Here is a 20168-nt window from a genome sequence, read left to right as displayed (position 1 = left end):
ATCCACCGAGCTTCAGTCAAACTCTGTGCACAGCAACTGCAGAGAGAGAGAGAGAGAGAGTCGAATGGACTGTAGAGGAAGGGGGGGGGGGGATGGGAGTGAGGACAAGGACTTTAACAAAAGCTAAGAGCACTTAACAGCACAATGGCACGGCGGTCCTTTCCAAAAGTCAGATGATGTGCTGAAGGGCGTTCAAAAGTCCTTCAATTTAGATGCAGGGACAAAGAGAGAGGACCTTCAGCCAAACCAAAGAAAAAACATCCTATTTAAACCTTTGTAAGGACTAACAACATATATTCAGCCTTTAATCAGGCTAAATATAGATATAAGTGCAATAAAACTACATGGAATGCTTTCAATTCACCAAAACATTGCCCTTTTTAATCAACTATAAGGCATCTTTCCAAACAAAAAGACACTTGCATACAACATATGTCGTATTTAGCCTTAAATTAACCAAAAACACCCTCCCCAATGATGTCATCTTTTGCAGTGAGCTACATTTTGCTGAATTACATCTTCTATTTTAATTTAAACCATTCTACCAAAGGCAGCACTTTAATGAACTAACATTAAGTGGAAATGTATCATTCACTCAGTCTCCTCCATCTGTAATCATGCCTTCATGTTTGGGGTGTAGTTCCATTAAGCAAACTCGAGTTTCTCTGTTTATTTTTTAGTGCTGTTCCGCCTGTGTGAGTGCATTTTTCCACATGGCGACTATCTGAATGACACAGACGCTGATAAACTCTTTTAATACACAAGGATTTTCCCACTCATGCTAACCTATCAGCACCAGCCAAACTGCACCATGTAGTTAGATAATACAGGCATGCTAACCCTGCTGTGGCACCGGCTAATAATAGCACATTAGCTTGCAGTGAGGTTTTTCAGAATAAGAGTGGGTTTTAGTATACGAAGGAGTATAATATGGCCTACTCCCACAAGATCAGGTTAGGAAAACAGGATAATCAGGGTTACAACCTACTCTACTTAAATCTGTTTGCTTGTTGTGTTTACATTTTAGGGTTTAAGCTGATTTTTAATGAGTAAACATGGATATACACTCATATGATATCACCTCTTTTCCATAAGCTTAAATGGTAAATTAAAGATTCTCCCTCCAAAGTAGCACTGTGTCTTCACTTCCTCCTTCTTGTCACAGTGTCCTTGATAGGAACAGGATGTGCTCTTGTGGGGATGTGGGGGATTTGTAGTCCTATCAGTCTCCCCATATGCAGTTCTGATAAGGCTTTGAGACATAGGCAGAGGAAGAGGAAGTGAGTGGGTTTACTTCCTGTGGAGCATGAACCCCCATGTGGAAAGGGGTGATATGCCCCCCCGTGGTTGCTGGCTGCTCTCGCCACACAGCCCCACCGAGTCACTTCCTGAGAGGGGCAGACCTCTGAGGGGGTGACTTCCTGTAAAAGTATGACCCCTCTGAAGAGAATCTCAGTGGGACAAAGACCTATGGGAGCTACAATACATATAGGCAGTGTGTTTAACACCACCACTCATGCCTTTACTCCAAAGGTTATCACTGGCGAGAATCTGAGCCCTCTGGTCCCTGCTCATCTCTTTGAGTTTCACCGGCTCAGAGCAAAAAAGGACGATCAGGTTACGTCAAAATGCGAGTGTGTGTTCACTAGTGTGTGTATGCTAAGTGGCATGCCTTGTGCTGTTCAGCAAACACACAAAATAAACGCTGGGTGCTGCCCTCCGGCCCACCCTGCTGCTCTTTTGTTTACCTACAGGTATTTGTTATCTAGCTCGCTCTTCCCTCTCTCACTCTAAAGTCTCAAAAAGGCTTGCAGGGGTATTTATCTCGCCGTAGAATCCTTAAAGCAGGTATCCATGTCAAAAGGACTGAGGGGTGGTGGGCCTCAGGGGGCAGCATGTTTGGTCTGGGTCAGGCCTGGGTCAAGATTTGGCCTAGTTGACACACATTCAATCCGCTTTTTTCCTCCAGACTCCTGTGTCCCGGGTAACATTTGCTCAAAACACTCCAAAACACCTTGAAATGTGAGGTTTTCGACAATTTAAAATCTGAAATTATATCATTCAATCCACAACACTCTCTTTCCATTCGTACCTTGGTCACTTTGTTTGAAATATATAAATATTAAACCCTCTGCCCAAAACTTCGGTGATTCCAACTCTTCATTCGAGCCTTGTATTAAAACAGTTTTCAAATCATGCTATCACCATGTGAGTACAATCTCCACAATAAAAATAATATTTTGTCAGTCAGATCTGGAAAAAGTAATCCATGCTCTCATCTTCTCCAGACTGGACTATTGCAGTTCTCTTTAAACTGTTTTAACAGAGGCATCACATCACCCCAATTTTAGCCTCCCTACATTGGCTCCCTGTTAGTTGAAGAATTGATTTTAAAACTACTCATTACTTTCCAAGCTATATATTAGAATTATTAACCCACTACTAAACAGGCTAGTCTGCAGCCTTATATCCTCTGATGGTGGCCTCCTGGTCATTCCAAAGTTGAGGCTTAAAACCAAATATGATCTAGCATTTACCATCAGGGCTCCTCGACTTTGGAATGACCTGCTCCAAAGTCGAGGAGCCCTTACAGGCCAGGCCGCAACCTTACATCCTCGGGCAGGGGCCTCCTGGTCATTCCAAAATCAAGGCTTAAAACCAAAGATGATCAAACATTTACCATCAGGGCTCCTCCACTTTGGAACAACCTGCTCCAAGCTATATATCAGAATCATTAACCCCCTATGAGCTAGGCCCAAGCCTTAGACTCGGTGGGGGACTCCTTGTCATTCCAAAGTTGAGACTTAAACCAAAGGTGAAAATCAGGGACATCTTGAAAATTCCTTCTTAAAACTATTTGTTATAGACTTGCTTTTATGTGATGTTTTCTTATGTGTTTTTTTCTCTTCTATCTTCCTAAATTTTTAACTATATTACAATTACTCTTTATATTTTAGCCCTTGTTATCCTCAATTTATTTCATAGCCCTTTTGACTGTGTTTTCTTGCCATCCTCTCCTAATTCTTGTATCTCTTTTACTGCTTTTCTTTTCTTTACCTTTGCTATCATAGTTATTTATTACTTTGTGTTTATGGAGCTTAATTTTCCCTGATTTTTCCCCAGAATATTTTACTGTTTTACTATCTTCTCCTGTCACATTTTATTGCCTTTATTGTTTTTTTTTTCTCTTTTTTGTTTAATTTCTCCTGCTTCTCTTTTAATTCCTTTCATCTACTTAGCTTTTGGTCCTCTCTGTCTCAACCTTTGTAGCTACATTCCTGTGTTGCCTGTGTTCCTATGGTCTTTGTGGTATCTCTGATATTAGTGGGATGTCGCCATTCTGATGATGTCTTTGAAATCTTAGCTACGTAGTAGCTTAATACCTTTGCTCTAATGAGGTCCTAGGAGGTCTAAGTTTGCATGTGGTCTCATGATGTCTGGGTCTTAAAGTCTTATGGAGCTGTTAGGTTATTATCATGGTCACTTTTGTTTAGGTTCTTGAACTGTTTGGATTCTGCTGATGTTGGTGGTGTCATTGTTCTGTTATCTTTGTCTTATGTTGGGTTTTGTTGCTTTGGGTCACTGTTTGCTTCTGCACATGTCAAAGCACTTTGTAAACCTTTGTTTTTAAAAGCAATCTAAAAATAAAAGTATTATTATTATTATTATTATTATTATTATTATTTAAGCTTTTATTTTGACTCTAAATAGTCAAATCAGAGATTAGTAGATACAATTATCATCAGATTCAAATGTGTAATGTTTTGGACATAAGCAGCTGTTTGAGTCCTATAAGGCTAAAGTAGCATCGACCCATATTCAACGATCCACAGGGATGCAGGTTTGGACCAAAGATGGCGCTTCGGCTGGTGTTTTTCCTGGCATGAAATTGGCTTTGTGTGGCTGTCGTTTGGAGAGCCGGCTGGTAAATTCTCCTGTTCTTTTGTCAGAAAAGAGGGAAGGGGGGGCTCCATGCATAATGGTCTTAGCCAGGGAGGTCTGGAGCTGTGTCCATAAATTGAATTATTTCAATTTGAGGGGAGAGAGCGAGGGAGTAAGAGAGGGTGAGAGAATAATGGAGAGAGTGGCTGTGGGAGTGTGTGTTGCATTTACATGTGACTGTATGCGTGTGTGTTGATGGAGAAAGAAAGAGAGGGAGGCTCATTTTTATTCCTCTACGGGGCTCACATTTACAACTGAGAATATAAACTGAGTTGCAGGAGATTACAGAAGAGGCCAAATGTTACGTTGCAGCTGGAAGCTATAGTGGATAAAAAAGACCGCTGGATGGGGCCACAATAACAACTTCCTGTCTGAAAAGAGCATTTCAGTGCGACTTTCTGCCTATTCTTAGAAAGAGATGTACCAAACAAAACATCAACAAACACTGCTTCTTTTTTAGCATCATGGAGCATGTTGATATCTGCCTTTAACACCTTTGTAATGAGTAATAACTGATACCCTAATGTTAAAACTACATATATGTGGCAGTATTTGTGTGTATGAGAAAGGGGGGCAGGGTGAAAATATTCCTGACACAATATAATCGGCGGGGGACCATATGGCAAACTGGCAGCAAGCTATTTATCCTTATCCTCTTTGGAAGCTAAAATTAGCACTTCACTGTTTGTAGCTTTAAGCTGGACTCCAACTACCACGATAGGGCTAATAATAAAGAAAAAAAAGAAAACAGCCCAGCTGGCACCGTTACTCCACCTCCTTGTCCTGTTTTCTCATTTTCACCACTCTTACTATCTTTAAATCTGCCTCCCTCTGCCTCTTTTGCCTCAATCTTGTTATAATTTCCATCAAAATATCCCAATCCAACCAATCTGACCTCCATTTCCAGATCAGACTGTGCTAATCTGTCCATTAGGAGCTGTATTAATATCATATAAGTGTTGCTCGAGCCAGGTTTTCCCTATAAGCCCATGTGTCAGGAAAGCCAGGATTTCCTGAACACGGACCCCCTTGGCTAGCTTAAGAGCGTAGGATGATGGGGCTAATCTCTTTATCAAAAGCTTAAATAAACGTTGCCGCCTCTGCATGCATGCATGTGTGTGTGTTGCTTATTTGTGTGTGTGCCAAGGGGCCAAACAATGCTGCTCTACCAAACAAAGTGCTAATACCCTGTCTCTTTGCTCTTCCCCCTCCCTCCCCCTTTTCTTCCCTCTCTTTTTCTCATTCTGCCTCCATATAAGTGGATGTGCAAACAGCACGTCACTTTAATATCAATCTAAAATACTAAAAAAAATGTGTTAATAGTGTCTTTTTCAGGCACAGTGAGCTAATCCAGTCACTTCACTGTCAGAGGTTATCGTGTGAATTCTCCAGCCTGCTATCAACCTCTTTCCTGAAAAGTTAACATCTATCTGATCAGAGGCCTCTTGGGTTCTGAGGAGGAGTAGGAGGAGGAGGAGGAGGAGGGAGGCTAAGTCAGCAGTGAGAGGAATGGAGACAGAAGGAGGAGAGAGTTTTAGGTTGTTTTGTCATCCAGATGTAATGTGTTGTGACACGTCAGTGATGAGTTGCTGTGATTCCCTATGAACCTGTTCTGGCCTTCATTAAAGCCAGGGCACTTTCTGTCTGTGAAAGCCTGCTATAAGTGTGTCCATGTTTTCCCTCTGTGAACTGAAGCAATTTGGAGCTGAATTGAAAACAGACAAAGTTAGAAAGTGGTGACAAATTCCACATTTGTCACCATTCTTCCTTATTATGACAAGTTTCCTAAGGCAAAAATGTAAGACCCTGCACTCAAAAACACACTTTCTTCCTTTACATGACATGCGCATCACCAAATTTCAACATGTTTGCATTGGCAAATCAAAGCTAAAGACTCCTCATGCAGATATATCCTGCAAGTGGCATCCTTACTACTCCACATTGGTGCAAATGTGGTGCTTGATACAGACTAGAGATATAACAGTGTCATAATTTCATACCACAATAGCCATGACCTAAAATATCCAGTTATCAGTTTATCAGTATTGTGGTGATTTCTGTATTGAGGTGAACTGCTCTTTGATTTTATATCATTGTAGCCTTATGGTGGCAGGTTTATTCCCCAATAAGACCTGAGATGTCATGGGCTCATATATTTGTCCTGCCATAATTAAACCAAGCCATGAAAGAGATGAACAACTTTCTAATGGTCACACATAGATCTCAGCGTTTTCACATATTTACAGCAGCCTTATTCCAACATATCTACTGTGTTAAGACACAAAGTTTAGATTTTACTTAACTGTGACTTTAAAATATGAATGTATGATAACCATGGGGAAATTCTACCATTAATACCATATCATTATCATTAATACCAGAAACTGTTTCATCACTAATACAGACATAAAGCTGAATGGATTCTTAAAGTACCACCTTTAACATCTTGAATCTAGCCTCTCTGACTGAAAGCCATGTCATGTATTTAATGTGAAGAAGAACATCTCCTCAGCTACTTTCTCCCCTCTGCACGCAGAGAAAGGAAAATGTCTTTACCACGTTTACACATTTAACTTTTCTTGTCATAATCTCCTCCACCCTGACACACAAGAGACCTCTAGGAGGCAAAACGTGTGTGTAAATAGTATCTTTTACCAAACACCAGTAATTAGATATAGGCATTTGGCATTCACGCCAGTCGCAAATTAAAGAAGAGCGCTTCCTGTAAACAGACAGCGAGAATGTGTCTACATCATTAGCGTGCCACAATTATAACATGGGAGCTAAAGATACATTTGCCTCCCGCTTTCTCTCCCTCACTGAAGCAAATGAAGCAAAACCTTTTTTTTTTTTTTTTTTTTTTCGTTTTAGATGAGCGGCTGTTGTACTCATTCTTGGAGCAGAAGACTCATAGTGTTATGTGAGTATATTCATGGGTAAAATAAGGAAGATAAAAGGAAGATTTGTGCAAATTAAGAGACAAAAGTGTTTGATTTGGAACACTTTAAACAGAAGACATTCTGACAAAGCAAAAACACTGACAGAAAGCATGAGAAAGATAGCGGGGGAAAGAGAAAATCTATTTTGTGTGCATGCATGTCATGAATGAATATGTATTTCATGTAAATTGTGCATGCAAGGCAGACTGTAATGGTCGGGGCTAGACTTTGCATTTCTATGGTCATGCAAACATGCCCACATGCAACCATCACAGAGACACTGAGTCAATGCATAGGGGGATTTGACAGAGAGACTGCGGGAAACATTTTATTTACCTTCAAAATGTGTGCAGTGTAAAAAAATGAGGATGTAATGAGAGCAAAGAGTGAAATAAAGAAAAACCCCATGAGAAACTAGAGATATGAAGCCAATATGAACCGATATGATGCTCATTTAATAATGTCTACACATGATATGCAACAAAACGCAGATAAACCCAGAAATCAAACAAGTAAATGACCTCTGAAAGCTTGTCAAACTGTTTTATGACTTTAAATCTCTCACAGACAAGGTGGTGATTCAAGCCAATAAAAGTGAAGCTATACAGAACCAAGAGGAAAGGAATCACTTTGTTTACTTGTATCCTTGCCTCTTTCTACCACACGACCTCCTGGACCAGGCGACACCGGTGTTAATCCTTAAAGCAAACTGGCCCCTCACTGTGGGAACCTGATACAATTTCCTCTTTTTCAAGAGGGGCAAACTCAGGCCACCAAGAGTTTACTCATCACCAATGAGGCAATAAAAAGTCATTGAGGGCCATTATTTTATGCCGGGCGAGTCACTACATGTCGGTGGATGCGTCAGCCCCTGAGATAGCAGGGGGTCGTAAAGATGTGAGTGAATCTGAGAGAGTGAAGTCGTGACTGGACAAAACATGCCTTTTCCCAGGTAACAACAGATAGTAATGTTTGAGAGGTCGTAAATCCCGTTGGGGCAGAATAAACATTCCTACTGGAGATGCTGAGCAGAGTAAGATGATTTCTCATGCTCATTTTGGATGCAGTTATGCCTCTCTCTAATAGCACCTGAACCTGAAGTTATCCTCTTAATAAAAACACAGACGCATGCTTACATGTTCTGTATTTAAACCCACTGAGGAACACATAGTGAGCTGAAGGTGGCCAGGATACAACTCTTTCACCTCTGAACTGGCGAAAAAGATATTGCTGTTTGCTGGCAGTGAGCATTATGCCTCAATAGACTCCCAAACAACACTCAGCAGCACTTAACACACTGACTTTTCCTCACTCACTATGGGATTTTCACACACAAACGTATACACGCTGCTCCAGTCAGCATCAAAATGTTTTCACTCAGAGATTCCCTTTCTTCCTCCTTATCATACACTTTCATTTTGCCATTTCTTTCCGTTTTTTTCTTTTACTTTCGTCACCGTCCTCTCTCTTTTTCTCCGTGTTCACGCTCTAAGGAAATCAAAGAGAGATTCCTGTTTGCGTCTGCCAGCTACTGTACTTACACACACACACCTCCAGTAAAACAGACTGCAGACTAATCAAGGGAACCACATACCTTTTATCTACCCACACAGCCTCACATTTAAACAGATTACCAGGAAAGCTGGACACCAGAAAGACAATTACCGGCCTGAGGATCTGCCTCAATAACGTCTAGACAACGTCTAGACAACCTTTGCACAAAACTAAGACGTTTCTCCTTTTGGTTTCGTTTACACCTGCAGATTAATGCATCTTTTATGTTTAGCCAGAAATACAAATCTTCTATATGCATGTATTAACACACATCCAAAACATCAGCAAATAAAAGTTTTTAAGGGTTTAGAAACTAAAAACTGTAGATTTAAACTCAAATTACACTGTACACTGTCTGTATGTGCATCTTATCCTCTCTAAAATGAGTCTTTAAATTGGCAACAGCATTTCAAAGAGCAGCTCCTGAGAGAGGAAGCTATTCAGGGAGTAATAATGCACACACAGACACAAACACACACTGCACACAACACACAAACACTCACAGTTCTCTCTTCCAGTCTACTGGACAATCGGACCAATTAATCGGTGACTTTGAGGGGGCCACGTGAAACCAAGCGATTGGTCGAGCCAGATCTGGCTGCTGATTGCCTGGTACCCCTGTCCATGTCCCTGTTTACTCGCCCCGGATCTGGAGACCAGCCAATGAGGATGCAGAAAGCAATAGCTCCTCTGTGGCCTGACCTTGTTGGAGGCCACAGAGGTCGAAGGGTGGATGGATGGATGACAACATCAGGAATATTCCAGCCTGATCAATGGGGATTCAGAGCCAGAGGAGGTCATATACAGTGAATCAGAGTGAGTGGGCTGAAGCTGTGTATGGATATTCAAACTAGGAAAGGTGTCTATCCAAATGTTGTTCGAGCCACATCCTAAAGAGAGGGCAGAGTAAGAGCCACATCCTCCACCTTGATAGTAGCATCTGATCAACCAAAGGGATTTTCTTTTTGCCAGAGACCGCAACCACACAGCTGACGTAAGCTCATGCTTAGGGTGGGATGCTGGAAAAGGTTTGAGTCATGTCCTCGGGTCATGCGACCTCCTACCAGGATTCAAACTGTAAAAAAATGTTTTTTTGTTTATATCAAAGACAAAAATAGCAGCACATCAGGAAAAAGAACTTTCATTCCTATAAAATGGTAAAAATAAATTTAATAATCTTGGACTTAATGTTGGAGAACATGTGCTCTCCTAGGACTATAAAACAGAGATACTCGCTCACATATAGACTTGTGTTTTATAGCCTAAAACTCCACTGATAATCAACAATTTCAAAAGATGTGTGAAAATATTGAGATCTGGGAAACAGACTGTGTTTTCACAAAAATCACGGCATTTCATTATTTTAGCTTCAGTCATTAAATACACAAGTTAATACATTTTCCTACACATTTATAGACTGCATGGCTGCCCATTACAGGGTTAAAAGAAATATTTGTTTGGCCATTAGTAACTGTCAAACAGCTAGTTTATGTATTTAGCCATCTACTAGCTCAAGTAACCTGAGTTATAAAATAGCTGAATGCTAAAATTAGCCTACCATTTGAGAGTTTAAAGTAATACAAATAGAATGGTGTCCATTACTTGCTAATACACCTCTATGCTAGCAAGGAAATATGTTAGCTAAAGGGTAACTTAACTTTTTTCTAACTGTAGGTAATGGGTCATCAAACATTGTTTTTGTCCTGTTCTTCCTCCAAATTTAGCCCTGAGCCTCCTAAATCGAGAGGGGCCTGTCTGCAGACCCTACTACTCTGACAGCTACTCTTACAGACCGTTCAGCTGAGACGCCATCTCCATCGGAGTGTAAAGAGTTCAAAACATGATCTGCAAAATCATAATACAAAACATTCAATAAAACCAAGTGACCAGTCTGCTTACAGGAAACAAGCTTGTCCTCCAGTTTACGAATCTTTGTTAGCTGCATAATCTACATAGCCAGTGTAGCTACTTACATTACCTGCCCAGGGACTACAGATGGAAATTAGCTAGCAAGCTAAATCTGGTACAAAGCATCTTTTCTCTTTTGAGACTAATGTAATTTTGTACATTGTCCCTGACACAAATAAACTAAATAAACTAAACTAAACTTAGCTAACATAGCTAATAGCTAATAGCTATGTAGCTAACATAGATAATTGCTAATACCTAAAGCTAAGCTTAAGAGCAGCTACATTCTCTAAGTAGCTACATTAGCTATCTTTGCTAAAGCTCATGTTGCTAAAGCTAACCTAGCTTCATTGGCTTATGTAGTTATGTTTACTATGTAGCTAGCACAGCTATGCTAGTTTTAGCTAAAGCTGACAAAGCTAAAGTGAGCCACCGTTCATGTAATTACTTCTAAATGGGTCTGCTTTTAATTTAATCCAGGATAAGACCTCTGATACTTTCTCTGTTTCATTTATAAAATGTTTCCTTGTCTGTAATGTTATCAATGTGGTTATTTCATGAATGTAAATGCCAGACTTTGTTAATAAACAAAAGTGAAATTAAAAAGAAATAAAAAATAAAAACTCTGCAGTGTTGTACTAGCAAATTACGGCACTTCTGTTCTGAAAGCTACAGTGTCTCAGATAAACAATCTGTGAGAGTGGCAGACAGAGATTTACAGTCTGCAGCCTGATTTTACTATGTCACATACAGGCATAAGTGAGTGGATATGTAGTTAAATGCTAACATCACTCTATGACTGTTTAAAACAAAAGGGGTGAATTCCTTGCTAACATACAGGTTAGCTAGAGTGTAGGTCAATGCTAAGCTTGGCTACTGTCCAAGGTTTGCTACAGGGTTATCAAATATGAAATCTGACCTTTTAACATGTCCTCTTATACCCCTAAATTTAAGCCTTCTACCTCCAGATTTCAGCACTAGTCCACGAAAACTAATAAATAGCTGATAACTAACACCACTATATAAGAGTTTAGATCTGAAATACATACAGTGTGAGTAAGTCAAGCAGAAAACATCAGCTTAAACTTCATTTTGAACATTCCTCAAAATACATGAGCCAAAAATAAACAGCCTCACAGATATCAAATAAACATCCAGAAGTCCCAGGCCACTCAGACACCCTAAATATATGCAGACACTAACACACTACTTTACAGGGAGCTATTTGACTTGGCACACTACACTGTACTCCTTACAAATGGTCTGGGTAATTGGTGATACATATCTAATAATGCCAGTCATCGCCTCAATCCCTGGATGTTTCTGACGAGCGGGGAGGGAAACCCTGTAGCTGTTAAAAAACAGTGCAAACACTCTGCTCAGCTAGCATCCACACGGCTGCAGCTGCCCAATTCACGGCCTGACTGTTATTATGTTTCCCTCGGAGAAGCCAAGGGGTGTCCTTACAAATTCACACAAGCAAAGAGGAGTACTTTATTCTGGGAGAAAAAGAGAGGGCCAAGCTCATGTCCATGAGGGACCCCCCTCCATCGCAACGCATATATGATCTGTTGGCTTTTCCTCTGCCCTTGGAGCATTACTTTTCACACAAAGCATGATCCAAGGCAACAACAGCTACAATGAGGCTTCTCCAGAGGACTTCTGGGTATTAAACAAAGAGGCTTGTTGGTAGGAACTAGCTTGCAAACAGCTGGGCTAATAGAGTGGGACTAATTAACTACAGGGCCGCTCTCTCTGACGCTCTCTGTCGAAGCTTGCTGGATGTTTACAAAGATCTCCCGGAGAAAGGGAGGAGAAAAATAAGAGGCTTTTCTTCTTTGTCTGCTCTTTTAGGGAAAGAGGAGACACCCAGGACTGATTTTAATGACATGTGTGAAGCAAATGTGATCCTCCCTCTATTTTTTTATGGCTGCCAATGGAATTCAGTGCTAAAAAATACCACCAGCATTGTGGTCAGAGCATAAACACATAACTAAGGACTCAGCATGTCAGCATTATCACCACATGCAAAAAATAAATGTGTAGGCTTTATTTGATTGTTCAGATTCTCACTGTGAAACTAGCAAATGACTGCAAAATACCTTCTGATTAAAGAGAGGATCCTGCAATCCATTTCAAGAAACATTTATGGAGACCTCCAATCTTATGTAACATCAAGACCTCCTTACCAACGTTGTAGCTCTCGCCTGTCAGAGAGTGAATGCTGGGTAGAGATGGGGTTTTTATACCGAAGGGTAGTGAACCGTTCACAGAAGAGGGCAGAGCGGAGCATGTGTTGTGCCTCAAAAAGAGGAAAGGCCGATAGAGGAGGCCTGAGTTCACTAGTTAAAGGCCCTGCCATCCAGTGTCCTTCCTCTGAGCTGTTATGCTCTGCTTGAGGGGAAGGATGGGAGGAAGAAGAGGGCAAAAGATAGAGGTACAAACATGTAGGCATGAGAGGAAGACTGGGAGCAAGATAAGTCATAGAAAAGCAGCAATAAGGTGGATCTATAGACTGAGGAACATGAGTGAAAGATAGATGAGAGAGGGGAAGAGAGTATACGTAGAGATGGCCATTAGCTATGTAGCTCACCAGGCTGAGAGAAGAAATGAAGAGAGTGGAAGAAAGAGATGGAGAGGGAAAGGTCAGGGGGAAAGCAATCTGTAAGACGTAGAGGGGAAAAGGGTGTTGGGGGAAATACATGGATGAAACATGGAAAATGGGAGGAGGGAAGAAGAAAGGAGGTAAGGGAAAGTGAAATTGAGAGGAAAAAAGGAAAATGAACAATAAAAAAAAGTCAAAAAGGGAAAAAAGAATGTGAAACAAAGATGTAGAGATGACAAAAAAAAAAAAAAACAGAAAAATGGAGATGTGACAATGGGAAACGGGAAAGATTGGGAAGAAGAAGCTACAGGAACAAAGAGAGGTGAGAGAAAGGGAGAGAAGAGGGATAAACAAAGGTAGTGTTTTACAGCGTGTGGGAGGCATGGAAGAAAAAAGAGGGAGGAGAGAGAGAGAGAAAAGCACAGGAGTTCACAAGGAGAGGGAAAGCGACTGAGCAAAAAATGAAAGAGGGAGACGCAAGAGTAGGTGGTAGACAAGGGAAAACTGGAGAAGAGAGGGAGGATGCTGAGATGAAAGAGCAAGAGAGAGAGAGGGAGGAGAGAGACAGTGGGGTGAATCTGTCAGGGAGAGAGCGAGCAAAGTGCCAAACAGATAAATAACCAGCTTACTGGGATTACAGAGTGACTGACACACAATTTGCCAGAGCCAAAATGACGTGGCAGTGATAGCTCTTAACCCATAAAAACTTGAACATGGTCCAAGATGTCCTCCGGTATTTAATGTTGTCACAGCATCCTGATGCATTTCACTGTTTGTGTTCCTCACAGCATTAACAACATGTAAACAAAACAAACTCACACATATACAAACAGGGACATGTGGTAAAAAGTCAACAAAAGAAACCTTTAATGGCACAAAATATCAAAACCAATAAAGTGATGCAAAATGGCTAAAGTATTTGGATAACTCAAAAATATGGCTTTTTTGAGAATTGAACACAGTCAGTGATATGCTCCGGGTGGCTCTTTCACCCCATGTCATTCCCCACTTTCTTGTCCCTGTCTCTGACTCTACTCACTGTCCTATCTCTCCAGTAAACGAAAAAAAATCCCTAAAATAAATTTTGGACAAGGAGAGCACAAAAAAATCAGAGCAAAAAGTCAAATGATAAGAAAAGCAGCACAACTGCAAAGAGAAATGTCAACAATTAGACATTAAAGCTTCTGTGTGGAGCTGTTAGTCTTTGTCGATTTTGGTGCCTCCTCCAGACAAGACTAGTGAGTCATCTCATCTCTTTGCCGCTCTTTACACAAGTAGTGTTTACTGTCACAAATATCTCTTTCAATGGTAAAATGTGTCATCCAAATCATTGATGTGCAAACAGTAAAAAAACAGTTGATCTTCATCCTGATAGTCGTGTTTTTATTTTTGGATCATGTTGAGGCATCCATGTAAATTTCAGTCTGTTTTATAGTAAACTGAAAAACCCTAATGGAAGCTTTAAGTTCAGCTAGGGGAGCTTTAATGTGACCCTGAATCCATCTTTCTTTGGGTAATGGTAGCTTGTAAATCTAAAAATAATATTGCTTAATTCAATTCTAAGTCTTTATTAAAGCAATAAAACAAAAGCAGATTTAACCCTCTGAGTCCAATATTGCCACGCAGGTTATTTAAAAGTAAATACATATTTTTTTAACCATTAATTGTAGCCACAAATGTTTTTTCTGTCCTGCCATTGTGCCATTCTAGTGACCCTATCCACGCTTTGTAACTCTTACAGAAGCTTTTCTAGCAAGCCTGGAACCTGGGGGACATTTTGGGGTCTTCAAAGATTAAATCCACACCAGTAAATTTAATATTGAACTTTTTTTTTTTTTAATCCATTTTTAACTTCCTTTTTCAATCATTTTTGTCACTAGCGTAGCATGCTATCCACCATACTGTTTTCCTAAAATGGTTGTTTGTGACAACCCATGGCAGGCTGGCATGCTGTATCAAACTGCGCCTGTCTTTACTCTACGCTCACACCAGAGACAGCCTGAATAGCTCATAATGGAGAGAAAAAGAGAGAGAAAACTGTGATGTGGCCCTCTGTGTCACTGTGGACAGGAAATGCTTTGAATAATGACACAGTTTTTAAAAGGTTTTTTTTCTGTAAATATGTCAATATTTTGAAGAATTTTAGTCACAGAATGATTCCCTTTTCACTTTTTGGTCCCCAAGAGATGAGTGAGCAAGTTTGTGCAAAAAAAAAAAAAAAAAAGTCTTGGTCATTATTATTCACTGTGTGTCTCACATACAAATGTTTAAGTTTTAATTTCTGTTTAGCTTTTTCTTTTCCCTTATAACGTCTTTGAATTTCTAGTGACATTACTACAGCACACAGATTCTCAAAGCCCAGGTTGTACTGATAAAAGGATGTTTAAAGCTTGACTGTGCACCACAGGGTTGATGCTTTACAAGCTTTTTAAGGCAATAAGTCCAGAAGAGACAAAATGGTTAAAAAAAAAACAGCAAAAGGCTTAGAAGGCTAACTCAAAACAAACATGAACATTTGTAATATCCACAAATAGACATTCATGATTTGTATCTCCTCTCTGCCATATCAGCATGACACATCAAATCACTTCATTTACTAAACTGGCATACACTAACACACACACTTTACCCTCTAATGAACTTCAACAACAAATAAAAACCTACAATAGCCGAGGAGGGCAGGGGGGAGTCAAAAGACGGACATGCAGAGATAGAAAGAGAGAGAAAGAGAGAACGAGAGAGAAAGGAGGTGGGCCATCATAAGGAGTGGGCCTATAATTGGAAAGATGTGAAAAATGAAGTGTCACTTTGGTCAATAGAGGGCAAAGGTCACAGAAGCAGGAGCCCAAACTCGGCACAGAGCACGCTCATTAGAGCGACCAATCAGATCTTGCCTGGCTGCCCCAGACCATTAGTCATCAGAGGTAGAGGCGTGCACATACACACACAATATTGCTTTGTCTCTCTCTGTTTCACTGTAATTTCACTCTTTTTTTCTCCCTGTCCTCCTCTTTCACATATTCTGTCCATCTTTTATTTTTGTCTCGCCTCGTGTCTCACCTCTCACTCCCTCGGCTCCTCTCTGGAGCATAAATGACGAACGAAAGAGGACGACAAACAATGTATGTGTGTTGGTGAGAGAAGGAGAGAGAGAGAGAGGATGTGTGTGAAAGACAGAGAAAAGGAGAGGATGAGACTCAGTGTGAGACAGACACAGAAAAAGAAACACAGAGTAGTGTGTGTGTGTATGTGTGTGTGTGTTGACTGTATAAATGGCTGCTCAGTGGAGTGGAAGGCATGGCGGCGCTCTCCGCTCCCACCCAGGCTCTGCCTCCTGGCACTGGCAACCCTGCAAACTGCTCGCCTTGACATTGCCTTCAATAATATATGAAGTTGCTTTTTTGCCTACAGTTTGTTTGCAACATTGCTCCCCCACCACCGGCAACACCACCATTCTCCCACCACTGCCCCTCTCTCCATCTCCCTCAAACACACAAAGACACACATCCAGCTACAGCACCCTGATCTGGCATAAGAGAGAGTGAAAACCTAAGTTTTAATCAGGTACATCAGAGTTAAACTCCTGCTACATGTTGCAAAATTGTTGTAGTCTTCATTCAAGCCACTGGCAATGATGCAAGCAAAATTTAGGAGGGTTTGCAAGCTTCAGGTTCAGGGATGATGCTGTTTTGGAGTGATATTACTAAACATGAATTATGATCTATTTCTATGAGGAAAAAGAACCATAAAATTGTCAGATTTTTAATTTCTGTTCACTGCAAGCATTTTTTTTAAAAGTAAATACGTATGAAGGAATCTGCACAGGTTTATTGGGGCCTGAATTTTCTCAAACAGGTGCATTAACACGAAAACCGCCATTTAACAGATACAAGCACCACCTACTAGTTGGAGCTGCACACACTGTATAGTCAAACATTAAGTACACAAATGCAGCACACAAACACTACCAAACACACTGAGGTATGGAGCACACTGTATTCTACATAGATGTAGTCTGAAGCTCAGTATTGCAATGGCGGAAGAGAAATGGCTTTGTCATTTCTGATCTACAACTGTGTTTCAGAGTGAAGCAGCAGCTTCAAGATATTAGGAAAAATTTAATCTGCAACAGCCTGAAGAAGCCCATCATTAAGCTTTCAGTGACATAGTTTAGTTTAGTGACATGTTTGGTAGATTATTTTTCTGTTGTGACAATGTTCCTCGGCAATAAATTTTATAACGTAGGAAAGCCTGTTGGTTTCCCTTTAAAATGGTGCCACATTTGTACGGAACATGCATTTGTGGGATGAGCAGCAGAGCTGAGTACATGGATTGCACCTATTAAAAATATGTCAAATCTTCTCTGCCAATGCCAAACAGCTTATTCTGCCATTGACGTTTGTTTGGTGGAGGAATGGGATGATACTGAATGGGATGCCATCCCACAGCATTGTCACCAGGTTGGTGCCCAGCATGAGGAGGAGGTGCCAGGCAGTCGTGGCTGTGTATGGGTTCTCCACACTCTACTGAGGCTCCTGCTTGTAAAATGAAGCCTAGCGTTAGTTCATACAGGACACATGTGCCCAGCCATGATCAGCTGACAGCCAGCTGATCCTAATTATCACCTCCCAGCACCTACAGCCAATCACAGCTCTTTCTCTGCTTTCCTGCTTGCATTAACACTGATGCACCATGCTGCTGCTGCCAAAACTTAACCTCCTTCACCCTAGCCTCCTCCTTTATAGCATAAAGCTTGTTTCACCCTCATTGAAATTCATGCTACTATGGATTAATTACTTTTGAACTAATTTATTGTGTTCAATATTCATTGTCATAAATGTATTTGTCCATATGGAATTTCTTGCCATGTGCTACCCGAAAAGTCAAAGCATGCTGCTTGACTGACCCAGGGAGCATCTTTCGAGCACACCTTCCCCGCCAAGTAAAACTGTGTGTCCATTTTGCAATAAAATAGTTAAATGTATGAGAAAAGTGTTCCTGACTCAAATGAATAAATTGTTAAATTGCCAATATATATTGTTTCTTCTGACTTTAATCCTCCTATCCACCAAACAAGAGTCAGAAAAAGGCAGAATAAGCTGTTTGCCATTGGCAGAGAAGATTTGACAAATTTTTAATAGGTACAACCCACATATTCAACCCTGCTGCTCATCCCACAAATGCATGTCCCTTACAAATGTGGCTCCATTTAAAAAGGAAATAAACAAGCTTTCCAACGGTATAAGATTTATTGCTAGGAAGCATTGATACAACCAATAACTAATTTATCAAACACAAATTTCGTTACTTTTTGTGCTAAGTTAACTTGGCATTTTCTTACAAGTTTCAACAGTTTTCCTACATTTCAAGAAAAAAAGCAAACACTGACCCTGTTCACTGCTGTTGTCGCCACTGTGTGATGTGTGTCCACCACTTGACGGCCCCGGCGTTCCTCCAGAACGCGTGGACGCTGTGTCATCGTGATCTCTGTTCCAGGACGTCTGTCGCACAGAGAAAGAGGGATATACGTTAGTCAAGTAATTTCAATGTTTCTTCTTACATCATTAGGTGTGTTGATTTTTGATTTAGACATAACTCTTCTTTTGAAAAATTTCTTCCAGTATCACTGAACAATAACTGAAGGAAAATAAACACACTCCAAACTACATAATTATTCGCCCAGTCATGCTGTGTGTGTGCCCCTGCAACAATCTTTAAAAATGAAAATTATTGGGGCTTGACACAGAGAAAGGCAGACACAAATAGTGAGCGAACATGTTGTATTAGTTCCCAGCTTTCTGAGGCATGCAATCCACGGCTGCCTCCATTTGGCTTAAACCACTAGCAGATGAAAATACAAAACAGCTACAACTTAAGATAGGCCGAAGCCAGAGCCAGGGAGTGATGTCATCCATCCAAGCAGACCAGAGAGAGAGAGGTAAATAACTCAAAGTATTGCTACATTCGTATAAATACTGTGTTATGTCCAAAAACGAAACAAAAATGGATGACCAATCCCACTAATGTGGATTTAAATTTCATTTCAGGGAAGCAGAGCCAAGACAGAGACATAACCAAATAAGCTGAAGTGTTCCCACAGTCTTTTCTGAAAACACAAAATGAGACTAAAGTATTGCGTGACGGACCAACCTGAAGCTTTATAACTTTATGTAGACAAAGGGAAAAATTCTGTATCACCACAAAAGCTTGGTCCTTTCTGTGTGACTTAAAAAAATGACACAAACACAAGCAGCTGACAAGATGAGACATGAGTTTATATATAGTAAGCTGTGTGTGAAAGGGACAGTAGGGAGCCTGACAGGAGGATAATCAGACATCAAACACAAACACATATAAAGTTCCTTTTTTAACATTTACCCATTTGTGCTCACATACATAGACACTGCCCAAAATACACACTCAAATCCCACAGTGCCCCATATGAAGCTGCTACACATTATTGAAACTAAACCAGATGTAACCTCTTATCTCTGCGGGCCTTTGAAAAGCCACATTAGCACTGAGGACAGGAGGGGAAAAGAGAGACTTGAAAATAGAAGGAAATGGAACCTAATGTCTTATCACATGCAGCTAGCTATCACAAACACACAACAAACACACACAAACACTTCTACCTACTCCACTCTGACGCCCATGTGAGTCTATCTTTACTCTGTCAAATCAAATGAAGCAGATATCAAGAAGCAATGTGGTGTCTGCATGACGCTTTTAGAGCTACGTGACGAAATGAGTGATAGAAACCCACAGAGGAGAGGAGAAGAGAGGAGAGGAACAAATGGTTTCAATTGGGATAGTCAGAGCAGCAAGGACGGTTTGAAGAGTTTAGGATTATGAAAAAATAAAGTAGGCATTAATTCATGACACAGGGTTTGTTTAAACTAAATGTAGATGGAGTAAAGTAACAGAAAAGAAAATACGAGTCAGCAAATTCAACACATTTGGGCTCTATTAGAGCCGTTTGATGTTTCTGAGCTATGAAATTATAATCCAGTGCTTACATGGACGATATAATCGTTGTTTTCCAAATTAGGCTTTGAGGCTTTGCAATAAAGAGGAAAGCCACAGCACAAAGGCATGACTAGAATGGCGATTGGATAGATAAACGTTGATTTTAACGGGGATAAGATACCAAGAGGGTCTTTTTTTTCTGCCTCTTACAGATTCCTTTTTTTCTCCTGAGCGTAAAACACAGAAAAATG

The 20168-nt window shown here is 40.5% G+C and overlaps 1 protein-coding gene across 1 annotated transcript in view; it reads right to left on the bottom strand.

Annotated features, from left to right (window-relative positions):
- Positions 1-20168, bottom strand: part of meis1b (Meis homeobox 1 b) — a 98341-nt gene that overhangs the window by 65583 nt on the left and 12590 nt on the right. Inside the window, exon 7 of the mRNA XM_041789093.1 lies at positions 18338-18449. Coding sequence (XP_041645027.1) covers positions 18338-18449 — 112 coding nt within the window. The remainder of the gene's footprint in view (positions 1-18337; positions 18450-20168) is intronic.

This window comes from Cheilinus undulatus, linkage group 6 (assembly GCF_018320785.1).
Source record: "Cheilinus undulatus linkage group 6, ASM1832078v1, whole genome shotgun sequence".
NCBI lineage: Eukaryota > Metazoa > Chordata > Actinopteri > Labriformes > Labridae > Cheilinus > Cheilinus undulatus.
Note: the sequence above shows the minus strand (reverse complement) of the source record. Positions and strands in the feature narration are given on the sequence as shown.